The 10,890-nt window shown below is 35.0% G+C and overlaps 1 protein-coding gene across 1 annotated transcript; it reads left to right on the plus strand.

The window, feature by feature from the left end:
- The first annotated feature begins 6,020 nt into the window (after positions 1-6,020).
- LOC120256390 lies at positions 6,021-9,839 on the plus strand. Its single transcript, XM_039264084.1, has 5 exons — positions 6,021-6,501; positions 7,242-7,398; positions 9,029-9,249; positions 9,367-9,540; positions 9,625-9,839. The coding sequence occupies exons 1-5, from the start codon at positions 6,241-6,243 to the stop codon at positions 9,709-9,711; spliced, it is 900 nt and encodes a 299-aa protein (XP_039120018.1). The 5' UTR covers positions 6,021-6,240; the 3' UTR covers positions 9,712-9,839.
- Positions 9,840-10,890: the final 1,051 nt, after the last annotated feature.

Consider the following 10,890-nt stretch of genomic DNA (forward strand, 5'->3'; position numbering starts at 1 on the left):
TACCATTCCTATACCAGGAATGAAAACCAATTCTACTAATAATGCCGATAAAACATCTTTAATATGCTCACATGGTTTCGCAAATCACTCCAAATCAAAGCATATATACCCATCAAAGATAAATACAAGAATTGAATAATTAAATCACATATACATGTATTTTTTACTATTCACAAATACGTATAATTATACAAAACGAATGTATCAATACGGTTATCATGAACATCAATGGCAAACAAATATACGTATATTTCAACTATATATGGAATCAAACATGATAAAATGAAATACTTAAACATTTATTTCCAAAATACTAGCCATTAAACAATTATTTCAAAATAATAATAATTAATCAATTATTTAAAATAATAGCCACTACCAACTCACCTGGTGTTCTTGGGTTCCTTCCTAGGCCCGGAACTCTCTCCTAAGCCTGAATAACACCTAACAGAATAATATAATAAAAATAAATACCACATTTAAACAAAAAGAAAATACAAGAACAATAATAGACTATCTATTGGCCCACTCACTCCAATCGGTTCAAACCTGACCTTGTATAACCAAATTGGTCTCCAATTACAATTAAGCCAATTCAATTTGGGCTAGACCATTCTGAACCAACCTCAATTCCATTGAACCAAACTCAAATTCACTGAACCAGCCTTGAACCAACTCAATTCTTATACAAATTCTGTTGAACCAACTTGGTTCGGCCCAAAACCCTTAGCCCAACATCCAAAACCAAAACCCAAATCAACTTCAACTAATTTAATTCAACCAAACCATTCAAGTCCAACCACACTCAACTGATTTTGATCAAACCCATACCAGATTAATTCAATTAAACCCAAACACTTCGATTCTCATCCAGAAACCCAACTCAATCAAATCAATTCTAACTTGGTTTGATCCAACCAAACTCAACTTAGCTTAGCTCAACCAATTCCAATCTAACTCATCATCATTAACACCTTAATCATCATCATCATCAACTTAATTAATCAAACTAAAGCCCTAATCTCGGTGCTACGATGAATCTGCTACAAGTAAAACCCGAAAATCTCATCCCGTTCATTTAGATTCATCACTAAATACTGATGATTTTTCAACACAAATTGAAGCAACAATCATCTATAACCATTAAACATGTTTTTTCCTACTCAAATCCATCATTATCTTCATCATATCCATCAAATACACATATATACATGCATACATACACTCATTCATCAAAAAAATACACCAAGAAAAGCTCTTACCAACTAAAACCATCCCTCCCAGTGAGCTCCCTCCCGTGATCTCCCCACCCCCACCTCAAATCTCCCATTTTTCTCCTCATTTCTTCATTTTTATTTTATTTTCCTTCTCGGGTTACTGTAGCACAAAGATGGAGAAGAAGATGAACAATTTCTCAAACCCTAGATTTTTTTCCTCTAAATTACATTTTTCAGCCGAAATTCACTTTTCAATCCCTCCAAATATATTTTTCTTACAAAACAGTCCCTGAAAAAAACTCACCAATGATCCCCTGAATTATGAAATAGTATTCTCAAAAAGGTCCTTTCAAATTACCCAACGGTCCCCAGGGTTATAACACAACATTTTTTAAAAGATCCCTTCCATCTTACCTTTTCGATCCCTCGGTTTCCATAAACATTTCATGTCCACCCTTTTTCATTTATTCTTTAACCCAAAATCTTTTTAAAAAGTTTTTACACTTAGGGTCCTTATTCTTTCCACTGGGGTTTTCTCAACAAGATTACTCGTAGAAAAAAATCTTATCTAGAATCGTAGTAATACCCTAAATATATTTTTTCCATGAATTATCCAAAGGTTCGAGGGTATTACAATCCTTCCCTTAAGAAAATTTCAGTCCTCGAAATTTCTTAGCATACATCAACTCGATATCATCTGAATTTCATTTCATCGGTTCCAAGATCTGTTTTCTCTTTGCTACAAATATGCTTAATAGTAAATAATCAGCTACCGAATCACTATATATCGATCGACAAACAACATGCCAAAACACGACTTCTTTGGCATCTTCAAGTCAACTCATTTTGGATAAAAAAACAATTCAGTCAAATATCTCAACCCATGATCCCGATTACGATCGACTACTCGACTCTTTGTCTCAAATGTCGAACCTACTATCGATCCCTCAATCCCGATATGCAACTTAGGTTTTAACCCGATTGGAGACTCTAAATACTTCTATTGGGCCCTTAACTTTCTGTCAATCACTACTAAACCTTTAAGTCTAGACACGACTTCTAAACTTAGGCTCGTGATCACAAACCCGTGATCTCTACCAAACCGGGATATCTCAACCCTACGACTCGATACCAAAAAGATGTCACACCCACCCCCTTCTACCGGGTAAAGTGGCACCCATCGGTTAAAAATTCCTTTTTAAGCGGAAGTCGACACCGCTTAAACAAAAATCGGACTTCTAAATCACGTTTCTACGTTTTTACACCAACTACGGGTTCAAATACATAAATATTATGAATACGATAACTCAAATTTTGCGAGTACTAACCGCTACAAGATCACAACACCAACGACAAGAAATAAAGAAAAGGGGGACCCCTGCGATGCCATGGACTCAACCCCGACTAGCTCTATAGTCGATCGAGCAATCTAGGGTCCTCGCTCCCGCAGTCCTACAAAGACATTCGAGTTGGTCGGGTAGTGGCTTAATAATTTCAAATATTTAAATACAAGATATATAAAGTATATAAATACCAACTTCTCAAATAATTTTTTTCCAACTTTTTCCAAAAATACTGGGAATTCTAGCAAAAATACAATCTTTTAAAGAACTCTTGAAACATAAATTCAACATCAATTTGATTTTCTCAGAAAACACAAATTTTGTGAGAGTCTGGTCTCATCACAATTCAAAAATATAACATAAATCTCAAATTGAAAATAAAGCAATACCCAACACTCACCCAAAGATAACATGGTCTAGAAAACTCTCTAAAACCCTCGCCGTGGCCGCAGTTAGGTTCAGAGCCGTCAAGGAACTCACGTCCTAACGTCTGACCCATCGGTTCACGCCGATCGGTGACCCGGCTACCGATGAATATCCGATCGTGGGCTCTACACTCCCACCGAATCGGCCCTCGTAGTAATCAACACCTGAGTCCACCACGCCACCTCTAAAAGGTCGGCGTGGGGACCCACTACTCGCAGTAGTCGGGCCTTAGCCCGTCGCCCATCAAAACCATCAAGTAAATCAAATGAATAATACCATCTCGTATAAATCATAACTACGGGATCCTTTTCCGGGACAAGTATTCACATCACTGGAAATAACCATTATTTTCCACAAAGCCAACGCCAAAAGTATAACAACGATAATGCCAAGAAGCCCGGATCCACGATACCATTCCTATACCGAGAATGAAAACCAATTCTACTAATAATGCCGATAAAACATCTTTTAATATGCTCACATGGTTTCGTAAATCACTCCAAATCAAAGCATATATACCCATCAAAGATAAATACAAGAATTGAATAATTAAATCACATATACATGTATTTTTTTACTATTCACAAATCACGTATAATTATACAAAACGAATGTATCAATACGGTTATCATGAACATCAATGGCAAACAAATATACATGTATATTTCAACTATATATGGAATCAAACATGATAAAAATGAAATACTTAAACATTTATTTCCAAAAATACTAGCCATTAAACAATTATTTCAAAAATAATAATAATTAATCAATTATTTAAAAATAATAGCCACTACCAACTCACTCCCGGTGTTCTTTGGGTTCCTTCCTAGGCCCCGAACTCTCTCCTAAGCCCTCGAATAACACCTAATGTAATAATATAATAAAAATAAATACCACATTTAAAACAAAAAGAAAATACAAGAACAATAATAGACTATCTATTAGCCCACTCACTCCAATCGGTTCAAACCCTCGACCATGATAACCAAATTGGTCTCCAATTACAATTAAGCTCAATTCAATTTTGGGCTAGACCATTCTGAACCAACCTCAATTCCATCGAACCAAACTCAAATTCACCGAACCAGCCTTTGAACCAACTCAATTCTTATACAAATTCTGTTGAACCAACTTGGTTCGCCCAAAAACCCTTAGCCCAACATCCAAACCAAAACCCAAATCAACTTCAACTAATTTAATTCAACCAAACCATTCAAGTCCAACCACACTCAACTTGATTTGATCAAACCCATACCAGATTAATTCAATTAAACCCAAACACTTCAATTCTCATCCAAACCCAACTCAATCAAATCAATTCTAACTTGGTTTGATCCAACCAAAACCAACTTGGCTAACTCAACCAATTCCAATCTAACCATCATCATTAACACCTTAATCATCATCATCATCAACTTAATTAATCAAACTAAACCCTAATCTCGGTGCTACAGAATTACTACAAGAAACCGAAAATCTCATCCTTCATTCAAGCTAGATTCATCACAAATACAATGATTTTTTTCAACACAAATTGAAGCAACAATCATCTATAACCATTAAACATGTTTTTCCCTACTCAAATCCATCATTATCTTCATCATATCCATCAAATACACATATATACATGCATACATACACTCATTCATCAAAAAAATACACCAAGAAAAAGCTCTTACCAACTAAAACCATCCCTCCCATGAGACTCCTCCCAGTGATCTCCCATCCCCCACCTCAAATCTCCCATTTTTCTCCTCATTTCTTCATTTTTATTTTTATTTTTCCTTCTCGGGTTATCATGAAGACAAAAGATGGAGAAGAAGATGAACAATTTCTCAAACCCTAGATTTTTTTCCTCTAAATTACATTTTCAGCCGAAATTCACTTTCAATCCCTCCAAATATATTTTTCTTACAAAAACAGTCCCTGAAAAAAACTCACCAATGATCCCCTGAATTATGAAATAGTATTCTCAAAAGGTCCTTTCAAATTACCCAACGGTCCCCAGGTTATAACACAACATTTTTTTAAAAAGATCCCTTCCATCTTACCTTTTCGAGTCCCTCGGTTTCCATAAACATTTCATGTCCACCCTTTTCATTTATTCTTTAACCCAAAAATCTTTTTAAAAAGTTTTACACTTAGGTCCTTATTCTTTCCACTTGGGGTTTCTCAACAAGATTACTCGTAGAAAAAAATCTTCATCGCAACTCGTAGTAATACCCCTAAATATTTTTTTCCAGTAATTATCCAAAGGTTCAGGGTATTACATTATGTCTTTTGGTTGACTTAAACACTAGCAAAGTACTTTTGTTGTTTTTGTGAACCTTGTTAGTTTGATTTATCTTATGTCCAGACGTTATAGTTTTTGCTTTCGATTGTACTTCTGTTAGATGTATTTGCTATTTGGAAACAGGTTGTGAGGCCTCGCATGCTCACTTGGTCTCAACCTTGTGAGTATGCAGTCGTTTGTTGGCGTTCAGGGCTTGGTAGACCGTGTTCGGAGCTTGACGATGATCTCAACACTCGTACATCAAATTTGAAAATGTGTAGATGTTATTTGGAATCCAATAGCTGATCCATGAACATACATAAAGTTATTATTTACGAACGTTCATAGATGACCAGCAGTCATAAGCATATATATATATATATATATAATGGTGCGCCATTTACAAACGTTAAAAATCTACGAACATTCATCAGTAACCGTTGAATTTCAATCAAACGGTGTGCATCATGGTCTTTACAGTGACGGAGAAATTCTCATCCACTCTTATTATGTTTATAGATAATAGCACAGTAAAAAATTCGATAATATATACTATTGATATTTCAAGTCAAAAGCAAGTAAGCCACTCACTGACATTTTCATCAATTAAAAATTACCAAGGGTACCCATAGTAATTTTTACTTTTATCTAAATATACAAGGGCAATTATGTAATCTCATATTATATGGATATATGTTTTTTTTTAAAAAAAACCCCTTAATTTTATTACTAAGCCCTTTTTATGAAGGCATGCTTTTCTTGTCCCTTCTCTTTTTCTCACCTTCACAAGCCATCCACGAAACCCAAATTCCTCCTTTTCTCTTCGTCTCTTCTCCATCGCTGGCACGAAACCCTAGCTCCGATCATCCAGAGATAGCGGCTGATCTATGGGTACGGAGGCCTAGGGCGATCGCCGGCGGCGGGTGGCGGAGAGTTTCGAGCCGGAGGTGGAGTAGAAGCGGGGATCGTCACCACCATCATGTCTGCCATCGTGCTCGGCAAGAGATCTAACTCCATCTTCGAGGAGCTTCACCACCACTCACCGTCGCAATCCCCTTTCGACACCCCCGTGTCCAAGCGCATCCGCTGCTCCTCTTCCCCTACCCATATCCGCTTCTCCCCTCCCAGACCCTCGTCTCAATCTCCGCGAGGTTTGAACGGTGGTGGCATCGTCGTTGATAGTGCTTACTCGGCGCATCTCGATCATTTGAGGTCCTTGTTCCCGGATATGGATCAGAAGGTGATGGATTTTTGCCTTTTGGCTTTTGTTGTTTTATTATCAATTGCTTGACTTTGTAACAGTATTTTACTATTCAGTTGGTTTTCTATTGATCTAATCCAGTGTTTGCTGTGCCTCATTAAAGCTATGAGTTTTGGATTTGTTTTCAAGGTCTTTAAATGCAGGATTTTGTTCTCAAATTCATCTGCAATTTGTTATGTTTTGGTATAATACTAGGTTATTTTCACCACTTGCTTTCATTGAATCATTAGTATTGGAAGGTGTAGAATTCTGCCCATCTTGTTCAGTCATATCTCTTGGTACTTGTTTGGGATGCGAATAATCAATTCATCTTTGAGAGAAAAAAAAGGATGTATCTGTGGAAGCAGAGAAAAAGTTGCCCCTATTAGTGAGCATGTGTGTTTTGTCGATTTCTCTGATGTAGTTTGGTCAGAAATATTATTTTGCAAGATGATTGGCCTCTCTTTGATCAGTTTATTTAATTTGTCGAAGTGGCTAATAAATTCATATATGAAAAAAGTTGGTATAACCTGTGGAATAAAGTGACTTGGCATTTGGTTGGTCTATTCGACCATGTGATATGGGTAATTTGAGCAGAGAGAGTTCTTGTCCTCATTATTTTTTTTATTTTTTTATTTTTCCAATCTAAAGCTAATATTTGTTTTTTCTTGTTTAAAATAATCTAGAAAGTACCATATGTCCATATCCGCCTTGCTAATGAATTGTTGAATGATTTTCAGTTTCTGGAGAGAGCGTTGGAGGCATCTAACAACGACTTGGATTCTGCCATAAAGAGTTTACATGATCTCTGTTTAGAGTCAGCAGAGTTGAACTTGGCTTCTGCCTTGGGCAAATCAGTCAATGAAAGTGAACTAAATTTTCAATCATCTGGTGTAGGTAGGATTGCAGAAGAGATACACTATAACTAATGTTGCACTTGACCTTTTTTTTTTATTTTTACTTTTTTATGAAAGTTTCCATGGTTTTTTTAGCTTTCTTTCATGCCATTTATCCATGAGCAGAGTTCTTTCGCATTTATTCAATAAGTTAAAAAATGTCATTATAATAATCAGCTATTATATCCACTTCTTGTTGATACCACTGTTTGTTTTTTTCCTTACGCTTGATACAAACTTTACTTAAAAAGGTGAAATAAGATACGTTGTGTGGCATGTGGCTTCTGTTTGGTGTATTTCACTTTGTCTCTTTATGAACTCTTGAAAGTTGAAACCTATCTTCTGTTTGCCTCTAGAATTTCTTAAATATGTCCATTTTGGTGTAGTTGCAGCTATGTGTACTTTATTGGTTAAGTTTTGAAGGAAATTATAATGTAATGCCAAATTCAGGGTCATTCATTAGCTAGTTATATTTGCTTTGAGTTGATTCCTTGGATAGTAATCTGTAAATGTTGTTTCATATCTTAAACTAATGAATTCTAAAGCTACTAAGATCGCCATGAATAAGCACCATGGCCCTTGCCTAACAATATTGTTGCGTGATTAATAACTGTGTATTAAATTTATGATGGTAATGCAGAAGTTTTAGGTTATTGAACCAGTAGCTACTGGGGTTCAGGTACATTTTTATATTTTAAAGTGTGGCAATAGGTCAACCAGTTGACTTCTATGCCCACCCCCCATGCGGGCGGCAGGCAAAACCCTCATCTCCTCGAAGGTGTGTGACATTGAAGTGTCGCCTTAGTGGCACGCCCCTTACCTTGAGGCTCAAGACGGTTTGAGGCGCACCTTAGGAAAGTGTAGCCTTATTTATTATTATTATTATTATTATTTTTCAATTTTAAGAGCTTGGCAAATATAAGTCATTAGAGGACTATCAAAATAAACCTCAACCTTTAAAAAATAAAGATTTTTTATTTTTTAAGTTTTTAAGCTTTTTTTATTATTATTATTTTTTAAGTTTTTAAGAACTTGATAAATATGAGGCATTAGAGATGAGGAGTCTGAATTTGAAGAGTAGAAGAATATGAAGATTAGAGGATGAATATGAGAGTGAATGGGAGGATAGTGATGAAGAAAATGATGAAGCTATTGAATTTGATAGCAATTGGATCTCTTAATGTAATAGTATGCAGTGGCAGAGTAGTAGTAGTTGGTGATTTTCTTGCTACGTTGATAATATGTTATTTCGGTCTTTGCATGTTTTTTCCAAATTTGAATTTTAAACTTTAATTTTTCTTAATTTATTAAATTTTAGTATGTATTATGAATTATATATGTAATTTTTAAATTTTTTTTAAATTTTTTGTGCACTTTGCTTTGGAAAGTCACATGCCTAAGCTTTGTGCCTTGCTCCTAGACGATTTGAACCCCTAGTGCCTTAATGTGCCTTGTGCCTTTAATAACTACGCAGGGAAGTTAATTTTGCCAGATTTATGAATGTGCCGAAACTTATTTTATTTTTTATTTTTCTTTTCTGCTTCCATCCCATGTTCTTTACTTAGTGGATACACTGAATGTTTTTTCACATAGGAAGATGCAAGACTTTAGTATTGCTGTGAATTTGACAGGTGTTTTGGATGAAAGTAGCAGAGATGAAGATCCTGTGCATCCTTCTCCTGCAGTTACCCTTCCAAGGGATGCTTCTGAGTGGGTGGATCTTTTTGTGATGGAGATGATGAATGCCTCAAATGTGGATGATGCGAGAGCTCGTGCTTCCAGGGCGCTTGAAGTGTTGGAGAAGTCCATCATGTCCCGTGTTGACGCTGAAGCTATGCAAAACTTCCAGAAGGTATTTTAACATCATATTTTTGTAAGGAGAAAGAACTTCTCTGAATTAGGTCATGAATATGGAAACTCACAATGTATTAGTCCTTTTTCTTCTAAAGTCCTTTTGAATGTAACACAGGAAAACATGCTGCTTAAGGAGCAAGTGGAAACCCTGCTCCGAGAAAATAATGTTCTGAAGCGAGCGATAGCAATACAGCATGAACGCCAGAAAGAGTCTGATGAGCGAAACCAAGAAGTGCAGCATCTAAAGCAGCTTGTGTCGCAGTATCAGGAGCAACTGAGAACACTTGAGGTATAAAGTTTTTCGGTCTCATGATTGTACTGTTTCTATAAAATTTTGTCTTAACTAATGTCAGATAATTTTGTCTATTTTCAGGTTAATAATTATGCACTGGCAATGCATCTCAAACAAGCTCAACAGAGCAACTCCATGCCAGGGCGATTCCATCCTGATATCTTTTAAGATTGAACTGAGCTCCTTTCTGTTTTCATCCCTTAAAATGGTATTCATTTCCAAAGACTCTTCTTATTGTGCACAGATATTGTTATTAATGACAATTATATTACTATAAAATGGTTAAATTGCTTCAATTTTTCCCCCTATTTTCAATTTAAAGATGAAAACTTGATTTTGTTCATCACTGAATAGATAGGACCTTGTAGAAAAAAAAGGAAAAAAAAGTAAAGTATATATTTCTTTTGTCAGGTTGGTTGAATGAAGAAAAGAATAGAGTTATTTTCCTCACATTATTTTTTTGCATTGTCCTCTCTCTTTTAAATTTCTTCTCAATGTTCTTATTAGGGGTTGTTTGGATTGGCTTTTAAAAAAAGTGCTTTTTTTTAATTTTGTAGAAGCACTTTTAAAAAAAGTACTTTTAGAATAAGTTAAGTGCTTATGCATATTTTTTCGTTTGGATGTATTAGTTTCAGAAACACTTCTGTAGTTGTGAAAATGTTTGTATGTTTATTTAAAAATTACTTTTACAACAAAAAATTACTAAAATACCCTTTTACTGGATTGACTGAGGGTATTTTAGTAAATGCATTTAACCAAATAGCTTATCAAAAACAGCTTATTTTCATAAGCTAGTATTTGGCAGCTTATAAAATAAGCTGTATTTGAGCTTATTTCACAGTTTGAGCTTATTCAGAAAAGCCCATCCAAACACAATATAAAACCTCATAAGCACTTAACTTATAAAATAAGTGCTTTTGGGTCAGCTATAAGCTGATCCAAACAACACCTTAGATTGGTTCATCTTTGCACTCACCTTTTATTTTCAATAAATTAGTTATTTATTTATTTATATTAAAATAAATGAAATAAAGCAAAAAATAAAGGATGTATCTATAAAATTACCCTTAATTTGGAACGTCAAATTTAAATGCAAGGGTTCATGTGCAAAATAAGATGTATATATATATATTGATGAATGCGACTCACAGTCGGAAAACTCAGAGATTTGGTACCACTAAAAGCAAATGAGTTTTGAACTCAATATCTTTGAACGTGTTATTTTTATTCTTTAAATCGGGTCAAATATTAATAAGCTATAAGCCCCGGGTAAATTAAAGATATATTGCTTGTTAGAAATATATACCCATAAATTTTAGAAAAAAAATTATTGTTTACCTCTCGTGA

This window comes from Dioscorea cayenensis, unplaced genomic scaffold (assembly GCF_009730915.1).
Source record: "Dioscorea cayenensis subsp. rotundata cultivar TDr96_F1 unplaced genomic scaffold, TDr96_F1_v2_PseudoChromosome.rev07_lg8_w22 25.fasta BLBR01001417.1, whole genome shotgun sequence".
Taxonomy (NCBI): domain Eukaryota; kingdom Viridiplantae; phylum Streptophyta; class Magnoliopsida; order Dioscoreales; family Dioscoreaceae; genus Dioscorea; species Dioscorea cayenensis.